At 41.8% G+C, this 18,929-nt stretch overlaps 1 protein-coding gene across 4 annotated transcripts in view; it reads right to left on the bottom strand.

The window, feature by feature from the left end:
- Positions 1-776: 776 nt before the first annotated feature.
- The window catches only part of LOC307076037 (semaphorin-7A-like), a 39,995-nt gene continuing 21,842 nt past the window's right edge, over positions 777-18,929 (bottom strand). For 3 of the 4 annotated variants that reach the window (XM_079736869.1, XM_079736870.1, XM_079736867.1), the window contains one exon: positions 777-1,329. In XM_079736869.1, the coding sequence (XP_079592995.1) occupies positions 1,244-1,329 (86 nt within the window). In that variant the 3' untranslated portion in view covers positions 777-1,243. Of the gene's footprint in view, positions 1,330-17,684; positions 17,944-18,929 lie in introns of those variants that run through there. The other variant, XM_079736868.1, reaches the window with a different exon arrangement.

An 18,929-nucleotide genomic window follows, 5' to 3' on the forward strand; every position in this document is an offset into this window, starting at 1 on the left:
ATAAAGGCTGGACCTTAGCTACGACTTGGCAACGGGAGGTACTAGAATACCTCCCGTTGCCAAGTCGTAGCTAAGGTCCGTCCTATTTACTGGGGGAGTGAGAACTTTAGAGGGTAATGATTGTGCCACGTTTTAGTCAAACCCTCAGGCGTTACCAGGGAAACTAAATTATGGCATGTGAAAAACTTTATATTTGGATTGTAAAACGCATGAAAATATAAATGAATGATCTTAATTTATCTTCTTTGGCCAGTGACCATGGTGTAAGCGGGCTAATGCCCTTCAAGGTATCGATCGTAATTAAAGGGGACAATTATTTTTTAGGGAGATGAACTCAAACAGAGTATACATTTAATAAGCATGCAATATGAATAAGAAAAAGCATAATTATTAAAGTATTTGAATTGTTTTATTATGTTGGCTAGCAAGAATAAACGGGATAATCACCTCAAGGCAGGGCAATAAACAGTTTGATATGCCCGGCTTGTGGAAGGTTACCGTAAGTTAGGTAAGCCGTCCACGAGCCGGGCATATCAAACTGTTTCTTGCCCTGCCTTGAGGTGATTAGCCCTTACATATTATATGCAGTGGCGGAGCTAGAACATTTTCAGTGGGGTGGCCAGGGTCAGACCAGAGATTATTTTGGGGTGGCACATAAATCTAAACATGATATAAGGCATCTTGAAATTAAGGGAATATTTAAGGCATGTACACACTGTAACTCTACATCATAATATTAATTCAGACAGTGGTGGAATTGTCAAATATACTTCCTTGCAGTTACTTATGAGTTAATTTTTTATATATATACAAAAACATTGTCAAGAAGAATTTCAATTCTGACTCATTTCAAATGTCACATTTCTAAAGGGGTGTATAGATTTAACTCAGATTCTAAGATAACTGCAGGTTAGTCTCAGCTTTTCAGGTCTGTTTCAAAAAACCCACCAACTCAATCTTTTGATCTGACACTGTAAAAGTCAAAAGTCAAAATGCTGTGCATTTATCAGAAAATAAATTACATAATTGCAAAAACATAAATTTTTTAAACTTTTAAATCCCTGCCTCTAATATATACAAAATACATTAACATTCCATAGATTCATCTTACAACAGCCGTATTGTGCAATTGTTGTTTGTAGCAAAGCGATTCACAAAATCACCAAAATCTAGGACTTTAGCTCGTTTTGACTCTACACTTAAAACTCTTAGATTGCTGAGTCGAACATCATCGATGGTAGATTTAGGCCCCGTCCACACGGGCGAAAAACGATCTTTTCCCCTCCGTTTTCCTTTGATGCGTTTCAGGAATATCTAGGTTAAGACAGACTCAAAAGAATACAAATATAAAATTAAATATAACCGCAAGCGGTGATTAACAGCGTCCGAGCAAAATTAAGAGTCAAGAACACACTTATGGAAGATATATAAATATAACATAATTGTCATATTTAAGGAAAGATGTTCCACTTATAAACCTGAACTGCAGCTTCATTCACATGGTCAAAATGTCTATTGATAAGCACACAACATCCAGAAAACTGAAAGCACACATTTCTCAAGTGAATTAAGGGCTTTCTTCAAAGCATATACCTGAAAAATCTTTGAAATTCTTGGGAAATTAAACATTTGTAGTCAAGAACACTAACGGAGGAAATATGGTTAACGAAGAAGTCCCCCTTAATGCCATAGGCCTACTGTGTCTTGGCAGTCCAATTCTTGGAAACGAATGAGCCGGAACTTTGATTGCCTGATGAATTTCAGGTGCTGTTCAATGTTGTATTTCTTAAATGAGTGGCAATGACAGAATGTCATGGTCAGCTTGTTCATAATGCTCTAATCATGATTCGAACTCTCAACCTACAACCCTGTCTCATCAAAATTATGTTCCCAGAGAACTATTCGGCATTCTCAATTACGTTTGTCTGAAAAAATATTTTGTCCGTGATTACGTTTTATTGAACATATTGCAAATACGTTCGTTCTCAGCCTATTTTTTGCCATTTATTTACCTCTAGGATTATGTTTGGTTGAAACGTATCCCAGATATGTTAAATGTCAACATATAACACATTATTGTCATTAAGGCATATTTCCCTTTCGGGGAACGTTTCATTTAACGTATTTTGTCCCTGATTACTTCTTATTGAACATATTGCAAATAGGTTCGTTCTCAACATGTTTTTTGTTATTTATTTACCCCTTGGATAATTTACATTTAATTGAAATGTATCCTCAATAGGCTACGTTAAATATCGATCGAACACATTATTGTCATTAAGGTATAGCCTATAGGCCTACCGCTCGGGGTAGCCTACGTTTGATTGTAATGTTAATAGTCCTATGTTATATCAACATGTCACAAGAGGAGAAATTAGCTGCTGACGGGGGAACTGTAGGAGCGGGGGTTGCTGTAGTCAATGCGGGAAGTGTGCGTTGTCTAGGCGGATGCCTGAACTATACAGCGCTGCAGGAAATTAATATGGTCACATGTTTTATTCATTCAAACTGGTGAAGGCTATACCGCCGAACGGTGACGTCAGACGTACGCCCATCTACAAACCAATCAATGTCCAGTATAGGGTGACGCAGCCCGTGTAGGTGATAAACAGGCCGTAGGTAGGCCTTCATGAAAAGTTATTTAGTGCGCTGGCAAAACTGCAATGTGGCCCAATTTTAAGCAGATCAAATCTAATCTGATTAGTTATTATTATATCTGATAGCCTAGTTTTTGGCTACCAGATCTTGTTATAACGATAATTGAATAAAAGCTATGTCTACTTATAATATTATAACTAAATCATTTTATATTTATATATAGGCCTTCAATATATATTTTAATATTTAATTAATTAAATATTAAAACAATAACATTTCAATCTGGAGATTTTTTTTCTAAAGATGGGGGGCGGGCTGCGCAGTGACGTGTTATTTTACAATAACAGCTCTAAACATTTGACATGCCTACGTTTTTTTGGCCTTTTTTTTGGGGCCTGCGTCCACGTCATGTGACTCTCATGGTTGCTATGGTGGTTGCCATGGACCGCCCCCTCTGCTCCAAACATGGCTCAAAACCACGCCGTGTTGCAGGTTAACCGGAAGTTTTGATTAGTGGGCACATAAAGCACTCAAAGTATGTATATCATTCATAAAATGTCTCCAAAATAGTGTTAAAGTCCAGTTTTTGTCGTTTTTGGCAGTAACAGGTGTTTTCCAACGCCATTCGGCGATGAAGTCATGTTGGGGAGATGAGGTGGAAGGTAGCCTCAGCCTAGTACTAGAACTATGGCGTCTAAGAGGTGGCAAGAACCACAAGTAACATTTATGATGGCCCTCAGACGTATAATTTCGAACCTGTCAGACGTGAGAGGGCGAATGAGGAATTGCCGAGAACTGATGGCGGTCAAAGATCACAATTAAATGCGAGGAGAATGAGTGGAGAGTTGCTATCATTTAGCAACGCAGCAACGAGCACTGGAGCTAGTCAATGAACAATGAATGAATTTATTTCTACTGTCAGTGAATAGCACAGAGTGAAAGTCAACGTTTTCTTTATATCTAGTGACAGCGATTATGTCGTTCAGATAAGTACCGGTAAACTTAGTCAGAAGATCTAGAAATAGAAGGCATAATGCTAGCTATGGGCTAACTCGCCAGTCCCACCTGTGAAATCCCCCCCAGATAATCCCTAATTAAATCTTTCCCCCGACGTTGTAAACAGATCTTCGATTAGTTATCCCACGTGTGCTGTTCTGATGTTTATTTGGAGAAAGGGAGACCTCTAGTGGTCAACTTGTAACGCAATGTTTTTGTAATAGCAACGATGCATGGTGAAGCAACAGTCGCGTATTTTTCTCTTTTATATTGGTTGGCCAGAAAACACGTTTGCCTGTAAGTACATGTCATACAGTTATCTTGACATTGAATACTAGTAATGAAAACCCTTGTTAATGGAATTAAGTTCGTTCAGAATATATATTTTGATCCTTTATGCTAATCGCGAGTATCTTAATGTAATTTCCCATAGACGTTAGCCCTAAGCTAACGCATGTGTTATTTGTTTTCTATGAAACGTTTTAAACAGACAATATATGATTATTGTTCTTGAACAACGTCTGTATGAGATACTGAAAGATGTATTTTGTATCTGTCCAGTTTTACAGTGCTTCCTGAGTAAAGTTTGGAAAGGAAACAAGCTGCTTCATTCTTTATGAGGGAAAACTGTTAGCTATCTGCCGAGCTGATGTACCAGGCTAGACCGCGCCACACACACACAAAGAAGCGGGGGCAGAACACCACGTTTTGATGGTAGCGTACTAGCTCCAGTAACAACATCTTTGCCTAGTGTTTATTTATTTATTTTTTTAAGTACTTTATTTATAGATTTTCAATTTGCAAAACAAAGAATGACAAAGATACAATGTAACACAAACCCCCCCATCCCACCCACCAAGGCTCAAGAAAAGAAAAACCAAAAAAAAACACAAAACAAAACAAACAAGCAAAAACAAACAAACAGTAGAGGTAGGTACACAAAACATAGTTACAAACGTTTCCTGTATATCACTTTACAATGCTCAAAATGGGAATATCCTGTAACGTTATACCACATATATCATCATGACATACATCAGTAGATCCAGTTGGCAGTACATTGATATGTAAAGAATTACATCATGTGAAGGATACATTTTCAACAAATTCTATAAAGGGGGCCCAGGTTTTAATGTATCTGTCCCGTAAATTACTCCGATTATATCTTAACTTCTCTAATGGGATCACAGAGAGTACCTCTTTGACCCAGTGTCTAAACGAGGGGGGTGTTACAGACTTCCAGAGCAAAAGAATTTGTCTCCGGGCTAGTAGTGTTATAAATGCTACAGCATTTACCTGGGGGACAGCAAATTGTTCTTCTGATGGGAATACCCCGAAAATAGCAACTGTTGGATCGGGATTCACTGTTCTGTCACAAATGGAGGAGATTGCTTCAAAGACCCTGACCCAGAAGTTATTAAGCGAATTGCAAGACCAAAACATATGACCTAATTTAGCTGAACTGTGGCCACACCTCGGACACACAGGATTGGTGCCAGGATATATTTTGGCCAGTTTCTCTGGTGAATAATGCAACCGATGCACAATTTTAAATTGAATAAGACCATGTTTTAAGCATAAAGAGGTGGTATGTATGCGTTTTAAGCTACATTGCCATGTCTCGTCACACAGTGCAACACCTAGGTCCTCTTCCCATGCCAGTCTGGCATTGTCCCACTGAGGGGGGCTAATGCCTAGTACTGTTTTGTAAATTTTAGACACCCTTTTTTCAAACATAGGGTCCAGGTCCAGTATGATATCGGTTGCATTTTTAGGTGGCAAGGAGGGAAATGGGAAGTGTTTCCTGGCAAAACTACGTACCTGTAAGTACCGGAAGAAGTGATTGTTGGGAAGGTTGTGATCTTTTTGTAGCATATTAAATGAAGCAAATGTGCCTTCAACGAAGAGGTCACCAAAAAACACTAAACCATTCCTATGCCACACTTGAAAGGCAGTGTCAATCTGAGATGGAGGAAACAAATGGTTGTTTGCTAGCGGGAGCAAAGTAATTGCCTGACTGAAATGAAAATGTTTCCTGAATTGGAACCATATTTTAAGAGTGTTTTTGACAACTGGGCTCAACCCTTGAAGACTTACGCTGACAGGTAAGGGGCCACTCAGGATAGATATGGGTGAGAGTGGAGAATTGGAATTAAGTTCCATAGAAGCCCATGCTGGCCCTACTTTGTTTTCGTGGGTAGAAATCCAGTAATTCAGCTTGGAAATGTTAGCTGACCAGTAATAAAATAAAAAATTTGGCAGACCCAGTCCTCCTGCCCCCTTAGGCATCTCCAGGTAAGCTCTTTTAATACGTGGAGTGGAGTTGTTCCAAATAAAGGAGGTAATAGTGCTATTCAACACTTTGAATCAGGACTTGGTTAATATGATGGGGATCATCTGAAATAAATATAAGAATCAAGGCAGAATTGTCATCTTTACTGTGTTTACTCGGCCTGCCAGTGTAACAGGGAGTGCAGACCATCTTTGGAAATCCTGTTTGGTGCGCTCCAGCAACAGTTTAAAATTACACTTGTATAGGTCTTTGTATTGTCGTGTAATGTCGTGCCCTTATGCCCAAATAAGTGAAGGACTTGTGCTCCAATTTAAAGGGAAGATTACTATAATTAATGGAAATTGCCAGTTGATTAATAGGAAAAAGTGAACTCTTTGAGAAGTTTAGTCTGTAGCCAGATAGTTTTCCAAATTGATGTAAGACGTCTATGAGCTTAGGGATCGATTTGGCTGGGTTGGAAATGTAGAGCAGAAGGTCGTCTGCATATAGCGAAACTTTATGCATCACCTGGTTCCTAACAATACCTGGAATATCCTGTTGTATCCTCAGCGCTACAGCAAGAGGTTCAATGGCTAAGTCAAATAGAAATGGTGAGAGGCAGCACCCCTGTCGAGTTCCTCTTCGCAGCATGAACGGGCTGGACCTGATCTGGTTAGTGCGTACTGAAGCTGTTGGCGAGGTATACAATATTTTAATCCATGAAATGAGAGACGTACCGAACCCAAACCCATCCAACACCATGAACAGGTAATTCCACTCAACACGCTCGAAGGCCTTCTCCGCGTCAAGGGAGAGCAGAACCTCCGGCTGACGGGCTGAGTGAGAAGAGTAGAGAATATTGAACAGCCGTCGCATGTTATAGAATGACTGCCTCCCCGGTATAAAGCCTGTTTGATCGGGATCAATGATGTTAGGTATCACCGTCTCTAAGTGACGTGCCAGCACCTTAGTGAGGATTTTGTAATCACAGCATAACAGGCTAATAGGGCAATAGGAACCACACTCCAAGGGATCTTTGTCTTTTTTCAGTAGGACCGATATAGTTGCCTGAGTCATGGTTAGAGGTAGTTTCCCTACTGAGATGATTTCCTTGAACAGAGAGTTCAGAATAGGTACCAGCTTGTGTGAGAATTACTTGTAGAACTCTATAGGAAACCCGTCAGGTCCGGTTGCTTTCCCACTCTGCATAGAACTTATTGCCTGTGATATTTCTATAGTTGTTATAGGGGCATCGAGGGAGGCTTGGTCTTCTGTACTAATTTTTGGTAATTCTAGGCCATCTAGAAAGGCTTGGGTTTCGGCTGTGTTCATGGAGGATTGCGATGTGTAGAGTTCTTCATAGTATGCCTTAAATTGGTAATTTATGATTAATAAATGTGTGGAGGTCGAGCCTGGTGAAACACTGATTTCAGGAATTGCACTACGCGCTGCTGCCTGTCTAAGTTGATGACATAGTAATTTTCCTGCCTTTTCGCCGTGTTCATAATATGACTGCTTTGTTTTAAGTAGCAACCGTTCTGTCTGTTTTATGGAGAGGTTGTCATATTCTGTTTTCAACAATAGCCGTTCTTTATAAAGATCAGGTGTGAAATCATGAGATAATTCGTCGTCAATGTCTGATATCTGCTGGGTTAGTACTGTAAGACGCTTGGTCCGTTCTCTTTTTCTATGAGCTGCATATGAATGACATTCCAGGGGTGCTGTTGATCTCTAGGTAAAGGTCAATTTCGTTTGAAATTAGTTTTTGAAATGACTTATTTGTTAATAAAAGTGGGTCAAGTTGCCATGAACGCTGAGGTGTGGGATTGTTTGGAAATGACATGTCTAATTGGACAGGACTGTGGTCGGAGATCACTATTGCGTGATACTGGCAGTTAGTTACCAGAGAGATGGTCCTGTGATCAATCAAATAAAAATCTATTCGTGAATATGAAAGATGGACTGGCGAGAAAAATGAAAACTGTCTAGCAGTGGGATTGGAGTGTCTCCACGGGTCAAATAATTTGTAAGACTCCATAATCGACAAAATTAGTGCACTCGATTTGGACACAGATTTGCTTTGTCTATGGCTAGACTTGTATAGTGTTGGCTGTAGCGTACAGTTGAAATCTCCCCCTAATATTAGCAAATGTGAGTTAAGATCAGGGAGTTTACCTATGAGGCAAGAGAAAAACTGAGGGTCGTCCCAATTGGGGCCATAGAGGTTAACCAGTGCGACTAAATTGCCATATAACTTCCCTGTCACAATGACAAACCGGCCATTATTATCTGGTGTTACACTGCCTGGCACGAACGGAACACCTTTCCTTATTAATATTGCTGCCCCCCTAGACCTATCTCCATAGTTAGAGTGGAATATCTGATCGATCCAGCCCTTCTATAGCTTAGTGTGCTTGCTAGCCCGAAGGTGGGTCTCTTGAAGAAACATAATATCTGAACCCAGTGATTTTAGGTGTGTGAAAACCCTGTTTCGTTTAATAGGATGTTGTATCCCTTTAATATTCCAACTCATGAATCTGACTGAACCTAAGGCTGTTGTATTAGCCATTGTCTTGATGTATTGTTACCAGATAATATTCCCTAGCCAATTGGGTAATAACAGATGGGATACAGGACCCTACCATAACAGAAAAATTAGAGTGGAGTGTACAAATAAGTTTGATTTGCTTCCCAAAACACACAAACAAAACCAAAATGACCTTGGTTCCCCTTGCTGACCTGATCTGAACTCCCAGGTCGCACTAACCTTACCTACCATAAGGCTAAACCCTAACATGGATATAGTTGGGTAACTCCTAACTATACACCAGGACCCACAGAACATGGCTTATGAAACAATTATGGCACTAGGGCAGTATTTGAAAAAGTAAAAAAAGAATTACTAACTAAAGACCGACTCAATGGATGTCAGATATGCAGTACAACAACACTCCATAGGGGGAGCTCAGCAGTTACTTATTGGATGTGGTCTCACGTGCAGGAAAGTTTTTGTTGATGTAAGTCTGGGCTTCCTCTGGCGTCGTGAAGATCCGCTCCTGGTTATTATGTGTGATGCGCAGCCGGGCCGGATAGAGGATCCCAAAGCGGACCCCCTCCAGACCCCGGAGTTGTTGTCTCACCCCGTTGTATCCTGCTCGGGATCTGGCAATACGCGCCGTGTAGTCTGGGTAGGCTGAAATGGTCATCCCGTCCAGTTTGATCTGTTGTTTTTCCCTGGCGAGGCGAAGTATGTTGGCACAGTCCTGGAAGTAGTGCATGCGGGCCACGATTACGCGTGGTCGGTCGCCTTGCCTGGGCGCCGGCAGCAGCGCGCGATGGGATCTATCCAACACCGGCGCCTCCGTTAGGCTGAACGCCCTCTGAAGTAGGGCTGACACGGCGCCTGTGGAGCTGTCGTGGCTCTCCGGTACCCCCACAATCCTGATGTTATTTCTCCTCGACCGCGACTCTAAGTCCTCACATTTATCCTGTAGTGATTCCGACTGAGCCTTGAGGCGCGCCACTTCACGTTGCAGTGTAACGATATCATCCGTACACGAAGACAGACACTTCTCCATCTCGCCAGTGGTATCTTTTAGCGTGGCTAGCTCTGTAGCAACCGAGTTTTGATAAGACTGCAGTTCAGACCGTACAACCTTAATGTCGGCTCTGAATCCCTCCATTTCCTTTTCCAGCACGCTTCTAATCTCCGACTAGATTATATGCCCGATATCTTCACGGAGCGATGTAAGCAACTCTTGCCTGAAAGCTTGAGTGGATAGCGCCATGGTCCCGTCGGCTGTGTTTGGATTATCACGTTGATCAGGGGATGACCCGGGACCACTAGGCCTCGTGGATGATGAAGTTGTGTTGCAGGTTTTTGTAGACTTGCCAGCCATTATTTTCCGTATGTCGATACACAATAGCGTGATAGAAACGTAAAAAGTAAAATAAAGGTGTGTTTTGTCTAAAGGTGCCTTTTTTACAAACTTTAAATTAAAAGTTCTGCGGAGCCTGGTCGGATGCGTCTACTCCATAGCTTGCTCGCTAGCGCCCCCCTAGTGTTTATTTTTAAGCTTTATTTTACCCAGTGTGCGAAATACCCGTCAATATTTGAGGGTCCCCATCTCCCGATTGTTGCGCAATACCAATATACATTTTGCAGTAGGTCTATAACATCAGTGGCGTGCACAGACATTTTGGGGGGCAGGTGCTCAGTGAAAAATAAGGGCACTTTGTGCGGTGCTACTTCCCCTAAGTGGGCTAGGGGCAAGGGTGTAGGAACCGGGGGGGACGGAGGGGACGTGTCCCCTCCAATATCGGAGACAGGCGCATTTGTCCCACCTAAAAATTATACCGGATCTGTCAGGTTTCCGATATGTGTCCCCCCCAATGTTAAACTCATTCCTATGCCCCTAGCTAGGGGTAAGGGGAGTAACATAGTACCATGTTTAAAACAGTAGGAGTCATGTAGTCCAAGTTAAGGGTATTTATTGCCAAACTCAAGTGCTTGTCTTCAGGGAGATCCACGGGCAAAAACAACAAACAAAACGTAGCCTATCCCTGACTAGATACAAAAGACAACTTTCTAAATTAAAGAAAAGTACATGTTCTTATCCTCCCTAGCAACACAGAATCAGGAGAAAAGTGGGAACAAACATAATGGCAGGCTTCCTGGCTCAACACAAAACAAAGAATAACAAAAGAGCTGCTAAACAGTTGACGGGACAGGGATACCGGGCAGCAGGCGACAGCAGACAGCGACAGGACTCTAGGTGTGCACAGTCTAGAGGTGGAGCTGAGGGTCTCGAGCTAAAGGCAGCATACACAAAAGCACATTAGAACACATGGGAATGAAACACGCAGCATGTGGTATTGCCGGATGCCTTATTATAGCAGTGTGAGATTTTTTTTTAAGTGTCATTTTGAATTGAAGAGTGATCATTACCACTCTCTAAAGCAGAATCCTCCTCGGTGCCATGTCTTTAAAGATGTTGATGACCTCACTATGATTGATCTTGGTATCTTTTTCTAGAGCAAGCAGGAGAAGGTCAGAGAGCTGTTCTTCTCCACACAGACTTCTTAGTTTAGTTTTGATAATTTTCAGCTTTGAAAATGATCTCTCCACCGAAGCAGTTGACACTGGACATGTTGCATAGATTTTTATCATCTTCACAAAGGCAGGAAAGATTAGCTGGCCACTGTTTTCCCTCAGTATGGCAAAGATTTCTTTGAGGTCTTTTGCAGGAAAGCTGGAGTGTAACACCTTTAGTTCTGTCTTCAGCTGGTCCTCGTCTTCTCCATAGAAATCACAGAGGATGTGGACAGCTTCCTTGGCTTCTGCGTTTGGCGTGCTTACCCAGTTGGCATGTACCGTTAAGGGGTGGAAGGACTGAATGATTCTAGCAGTGGGACTTCCAGTGTTGAATCTCCTGTTTAGCTCCTCAGTCATAGTGCTCAGTTTGAGTCTGTGGAGTCATACTTCAGGAGTAGTGTGTTTTTCACCTTTCTGGATGCAATTTTGGGCTTTGTTGTAAACGCACTGGCACTTTCCTTTTCCTCTCCTGACCAGGCACTACAGTAGGTACTGGGATGTTGAGACTCTGCCTTCTCTGATGCACATCCAAATATTTCCCCAAACTTCTCCTCAGACCTCATTGTTTGCAATGTGTGAAGCACACCATCAATTACTTTGTAGGCAGTGGAGTGGTGCAAGTGTTCTTCCTGCAGAGATTTTGATGCCACAGCAGTGACTTCGAACACTGGGGTTGCGATTTCCAGGCAGAAAATAAACATGAAGTTGATGGCATTTCTGTACATCTGAGCATCTCCTCTGGCCAGGTTAGGTGGGTCGCTGTCACTGATGTCATCAAGGAGCTTCAAAATAGCTTTCGGATTTCTCTGAAGGGCCTTCAGTGCTTTCTCCCTGCAAGCCCATCGGGTACCTGAACGCTTCTGGAGCTCCATAACATGCTGTCAAGGATACAGAGACTGCTGCCATTTCACCAAGGCAGCATGGCACTTTGGGGAGCCTGTGCAAAAGGCATAACATTTCTCCACAAGGTTGAAAAATGTCACAAAATGCTTGTTGGACTTTGACGCTTCCACTAGGACCAGATTGAGACAGTGTGCCTTGCAGTGCCCACAGAGTGTGCCTTCTCATTGTGTGCACGTATTTTGGCTTGAAGACCTTTATACATAACACTCATATTGGCTGCTCCATCATATCCTTGGCCATACATATTCTTCAGCTCTAGCCCTGCAGAAGCGAGAACACAGTTTTCTCCAGCTCCTGGCCTGTAGTTGTATCAACATTGCAGACCTCAATGAATCTCTCCTTTATTTGCATATGATGAAAATATCGCACTACAAATGACACTTGTTCTTTGTGTGAAACATCAGAGGTTTCATCAAGTAGGATGGAGTACAGTTCAGCCTCTTTTATTTCACTTTGTATCTCCCTCCTGATGTAAGTACCAAGTGCTGCAATTATGTCATTTTGGCTTCTGTTAGAAAGCAGTGACACCTGGGGCGTTGTCTTGGAGACTTTAACTTTGGCAACTTTTTCCATATGTATATTCAGCACACTGTCATACCGGGAAAACACATCCACCAGTTCAAGGAAGTTTCCACGGATGTAACTGGACTCGCTCTCATCATGACCTCGGAATGCTTGTCCCTGACGTGCAAGATATACTGTAAGATCAATTAATCTTGTCAGGATTTTTCTATTTGTCTGCCTCTCTCGCTCTCTAACTTCCATCCCTTTACATCTGAAACATCAATTGCAGACTGGAGGGCCTTTTTTTGGAAATTGGTCGATTTAACCATGCTTGTCATGCATCTCTGAGTGTTGCTTGATTTTTTCAAGAGCAGTGTTCCTTTTTCTTATGCCATCAGTTGTCCACGCTGTTCTGTTTTTATACTTTTCTCCAGAAAGGAAAAGCAGACAACTATAACATCGGATTGATTTAGCAGTGGGAAGGTTTTCCAGCCACACATTCCAATAAAACCATTGTTTCTGGAATGACATTTTTTGGTGGACAGATCAGTCTACCAGCCTACCCAGTGGACTGTAGCAAACGTTGCTCATCTATCCGTCACACATCTAGGTGGACACGCCCATCTGTGATGTCATAAGGGGCAGATTTCCAAAACGGCTTGTAACGGCTAATCACACCTGGTGGCATGACCAAAAAAAAAATGTTTGATTTTTTAATTTTCTCAAAAGGGCACTTGATTGGGCCAGGGAGCAAAGGGCAGGTGCTATAGCGCCACCTTGGGTCAACCTGTGCACGCCACTGTATACCATTACAATATTTCATGGATGCAAGCCAGGGCAATCAGTATTTAGCCAACATGACAACACACACGCACACACTTAAGAATTTTGATAATCTGATATGCTATATATAGTATTGTAAAGCAACACTGACATAGGAGGCTGCATTGGCTAAAGTTGTTTGGATGCACTTTGATTTATAACAAGGAGAGGCAAAGTTGTGCATTACAATGCAAACACGACAATAATTTGCACCAATCTGGCGCACTAAGAAGAGCAATCATCTGAATAAATGCCAGGTATAGCCTATAGGACACGCAATCTGTGCACTTGCAAATGAGTGCCTGCAAGTATGACCGATCGTGGTGTGACATTATTTAACCATCAATCTACCACAAAGACTACATTGAACACATAGGCTACACAAAGCACATTCGTCCAACCCGGCGGATGCTGACAGACAGCCCACAACAAGCCAAACATCACCACGGCGGGTGTGCTCTCTCTCACTCTCGCACGGCCGTACACAATCACTCCAACTTATCCAACTCCAAGTGTAGGCTGCTTCACTAAGACCACAACTAACCACAAGGCCTTCATAACCATGCAGTATGCACTGGAAAGGACACACGCACAGTCGCACACACTCATCTTATGCAAAACAATCCGTTTTATCATCAACATTCAGTCACCGCAAAGATTTAAAGAATAGCTTCTTACCATAAGTTAGAATGGACCCAAAGTGTGTGATTGATGCAGTCTGGTTTAGCTTTCGCTTGCAATCCGTTTTTAGTATGACTTCTCAACATTACGTCTTTCTTCTGTTTGGCGCACATGGTTAATTTGCATGCGTGCACAGGACTGGCAGGACAGGCAAATAATATAACATATTTAATTATCTTTCTATCTATCTATCTATCTACCAACGCATGTGTCTAGTTTTAATGTGATGTATTTTGTGTATGTCCAGTCAGACTTGTTTTCTCCCTTGTTCTGTGTAGTCTTATAGGCTTCCTGTGTGAGCCAAATCACCTAAATGAATTCCCGACGATTTGTGTCGTTTGGTATTAATAAAGACTTGACTAGGCTATCTATCTATCTAGGCTATTAATTAACAATTATTCGCCGAAGGCGAAGTGAATAGTTTCACGGAGCCTGAGGTGAATAATTGTTGATTAAATGTTTTAGTATGTACTACACGTGAACACTCCAAAAATAAACAAGATAACACTTTTTGCCGGGATTTATTTGCTTTTATTAGCGGTTTATTTGGTTTTATTTTGTGATGAAAACAATATAGAGTTTGAGAAGCCAATCATGGGATATTGCCCAATATCCAGAGATAGCGAACCAATCAAATTGCGCCATCTTAGGAGGTTCACGTGTAGCATATACTAACTATATATAATATCTATGTATTTATCTATGTATCTGTATAATCTGCTGAACACTCTCTTACTAGTCTCTACTCAAGGGTCTCAATGCGGCTTTGGTCTGTGTCTCCCCAACGTGACGTCATGCAATGCATTCTGGGGGAAATTAGAATCAATAGCAAACCGCTAAAATAGTACCTACTTTTTCGTATTACATTCCGTTTTGTGATACCCAACACATTAAATACAATGGAAAACAGTTTAAATCTTTATTACCAACAGCAAATTGCACAAATTCGTTGGAAAATTTACCCTGCAACACGGCCTTTACGAGGCGGCAACTGAGCTGCCGTCAATTATGTTGTTTTTGTCGTAAACTAGGGTCCGCTGGTTAGAAAATATTCCAAGGAGTCCTTCAAAAGGCACCTTGGAATATGTTTCTATTTTCCACAGTTTAGACTTTTAATTATTAAGTTACTTTTTTAATGAACTAATTGACTCTTTTTTTTATCGCTGTCTGGTGGCTTGTTACGTCACTCTGACAGATGCGCATGGACCGATTTTAGTGACACAGCCTTTAACCTATTTGTGAAAGCAAAACACAAAGCTCATTGATTTAACGAGGCAGGGTTATTTGAAACAATTAATTAAATATGTGTGAGAGGTCATTCCTCCTCCTGAGTGTGCTTTATAGTGTACTGTCCACAAGCATCCCCCTCCCCATATGGATATGGAGAATTGTTGCCAGGTCCCAGTGGTGGTGGTGTCATATATATGAAAGAGGGCATTCAAATATACTACAATGATCAATTAGGAGGCCGAAGCCCTAAAGGAAGTGATGCAATAGGTGACTGAGTGGAGGACATAAACGAGTAAGCTATAGACCTGGGGTCTCTTTTATATCAAAGGGGGTCTCAAAGGACACATATCATTATCAACCCGCGGGCCCCAGCCCTAAAAGAAATGACTAAACAAGTGCTCCATCTCGTTGCACATTACCCAGCGGCTCACTTGCAAGATTTTGGCCTGAAGTTCTCCCCAGACCTACAGCCTAGCCATCCAACATGCATATCTGAGAATCAGGCCTCAGTTTAATAATGACAAAAAGTTCTGAGAGAAATGCACATTAACTTTGTTATCTCATAAGCAGCGTGATGCCGGCTCCTTTTGACCCCCGACTTCAAAAACGTGTCCACAGGCCAGCTGTGTCTACACACCTTAAGCCACAAATGTACACCTCCATCCCACAAAAAATGGGGACTAGAAACTAACCTCTGTCTTATGTACATTTACTCTACTGTTGGAGGTCACGCCCCTTTTCCCACCTTTTCGAGATAGCTAGAGATGCCAAAATGTATACACACAATTCCCGGGGTCCCGAGAACGACATATCTGAGATTTGGATTTCTAGCCCTAAGAGAAAAAAAGCTTTCCCAAATGGACTGTTATTTGGACAAAGCCTCTCACAAGTTTTGCCTGCAAGACCTAGTTGTTCAGAATGTGGTAGAAAGACGTTTTCGAAACAGGAAGGTCCTACCGCCCTGAAACTTGAATAGCTTATTCTAGGGCCTAACTGGGACCCCCACACCGAAACTTGGCACGGTCAGACCCCGAGGGCTGGGGGGTCTGAGGTTTCGGGTTAGGGTTAGGGTTAGGGTTAGGGTAAGGGCCGGCTTTTCCCCAGAAACCCACAATTTTCACTGAGTAATCCCAAGATGCACCCTGGTTGAAAGTCTAATGGACAAGTTTCTATCACTTTCAACTAATTAATTTCTAGCAACGGCTTGTTGCCAATGCGTTTCAATGGAGCATTTGATGATGCTGTGTGAGCCTTTCCTGTAGGGCTGCTGACCGTAGGGCTGTACCAGAGCCATAGAGAGAGAAGAGTTGCGACACTCTTTGATCTCGCCGGCGGGGTGGTCACGTGGTTCATGCAAGCCTGTACAGTGCCATATTCTTCTATGGGACTGACAGCAGCGATTGTAATATTGAATGGTAAATATAAATTAAAAAAACACATACCCAAGTACTTTTCTGACTATTGTTGCATATTTGTAAATGTCAGTTTTACATTTGGAGGGGTAGGCTACTGACTTTAGTGGTTTAACCTTAACTTTTACCTTACTACATCTGTTCTGAAATCAAAGACGATTCAAGATGTTCTTTTTTGCGCAACTGGACTACTGGACTTCCTTGATTTTGCTTGTAATTCCAATTCACTTACCCGTGGTCAGAGAGCGATTGAGAAAGCAGAGTAGCAACAGTCCATTTAGCATTTAGTTTCCAGGCAACTTCTTCTGATGAGGCAGAAGCTGACTAGACAACCATAATACTTTTAAGACTAAGCCATACACAAAGTATCAAATATATTAAAGAATAACAAATCATTATGCTTGGATGAATGAAATAGTATTTTTTTGTGAGACAACAAGAATGTGTGTGTGTGTGTGTGTGTGTATCCAACTGGAAAAACAAGAACAAAGTGAAGGAACAGGGATCAATATTGTGTATATATATAAGTGTTAATAGAGCAATACGGTGAGGAAAGGAGACAATTAAAAACGCAATACAAATAAATTGGACAACTGGTTATAAAACCCTCCAGCAAATGCAGATTCCACTGCCTAAAATCTGCAAGCTGCAAAAGAGGATGCAGCATGTAAAGCTGGAGCCATGAGTTAAAAGTGTTTGAGATGCTGAGTGTTTAGAAAAAAAATCCTCTCCACATATATCAGGCTGAAGTTTGTGGAACCAAAACGACTGGGAACAAGTATGACTAAGAACAACGAAGCAAACACAGTAAGTGTGAACAAGAACAGCAAAGTAGAGCCAGGGGGCATCAATAAATAAAACAAAGTTAGTCATGTGTGGGACAAGAACAACAAATGTGTGAACAGGTGTGCGTGTATATCTAACTTGAAAAACAAGAAACAAGTGAAGGAACAGGGAGGAATATTATAAGTTATTAATAAACAAACAAAATACTCCACATACATCAGGCTGAGGTCATGGATAGCAAAGTGCATCAGGTCGAAAGGATAACAATCGCAACCAGCAGCCGTCGCCACCACCAGCCGCCACCACCAGCCACCAGCAGTCGCCACCACCAACAGCCATCGCCAGCACAAGCCGGCCGCCACCACCAGAAGTCGACCCCACCATCCTTCGCCAGCTCAAGCAGCCATGTTTGCCGGCACCAGCCAGCTCAAGCCACCAGCAACCGCTAGCAGCATCCACCGCCATCAGCATCCACCATCAGCAGCAGCCACCGCCATCAGCATCCACCATCAGCAGCATCCACCGCCATCAGCATCCACCATCAGCAGCATCCACCGCCATCAGCATCCACCATCAGCAGCATCCACCACCATCAGCATCCACCATCAGCAGCATCCACCAGCACGAGCACCAGCCGCAGCCACCTGCAGGAAAATGAAAATAATCAGACCTTGAATAGCCTGTAGGTCAATGAGTATTCCCACACATGGCCAAATTGTTGCTAAATTGGGGAAGGGGTGGACAGAAGCTTACTTTATGAAAAAAAGAATGACACTACTGTCTGTGTAATAACATTTGAAAGCTCATTATGACTTACATTTTTTGTGTGGAACAATTTGTATCCAATATGTCATCCAACAGCCTTTTCAAGGGTATAATTAATCTATGGCATCAGACACACAGTACTCAGCTGACTAGCGAACACCGTCAGGTTCAGCAGATTAAACCTAAATAAAACCCGTCGTTAATCAACCTTAATGATCCTAGTAATCCTGCATCAATAACTAAAAAGTTGTCAGAGATTCACTGCTGAACTTCTGGTGTAGTGATACCTTCACAGCTGGCGAAATCGAGCTGACTAACAAGCAGGCAATGACTCAAAATCGGTCATCTACCAAGATAAAAATATATATAATTACGCTGTGCACATACAAATAAAGATCAGTATATGCATCATAAAGGCCCTCTGATATATTATAGAGTTGTGATGGCCAAAATAACCTAACAAACACCCTTAAGGTCTAAATACTAACATTACTCTAAAAGTAATGTTAGTAATAACTCTAAAAGATCCATATAAGGAGATCTAAAAGGTCCTTATAAGGAGACCTGGAGAACAAATACTAACATTAAAAGTAACTCTAAAAGATCCGTATAAGGAGATCTAAAAGGTCCTCATAAGGAGACCTGGAGAACAAATACTAACATTAAAAGTAACTCTAAAAGATCCTTATAAGGAGATCTAAGAGGTCCTCACAAGGAGACCTAGAGAACAAATACTAACATTAAAAGTAACTCTAAAAGATCCGTATAAGGAGATCTAAAAGGTCCTCATAAGGAGACCTAGAGAACAAATAATAACATTAAAAGTAACTCTAAAAGATCCGTATAAGGAGATCTAAAAGGTCCT

The sequence above is a fragment of the Pollachius pollachius genome (assembly GCF_949987615.1).
Source record: "Pollachius pollachius genome assembly, chromosome: 5".
Lineage (NCBI taxonomy): Eukaryota > Metazoa > Chordata > Actinopteri > Gadiformes > Gadidae > Pollachius > Pollachius pollachius.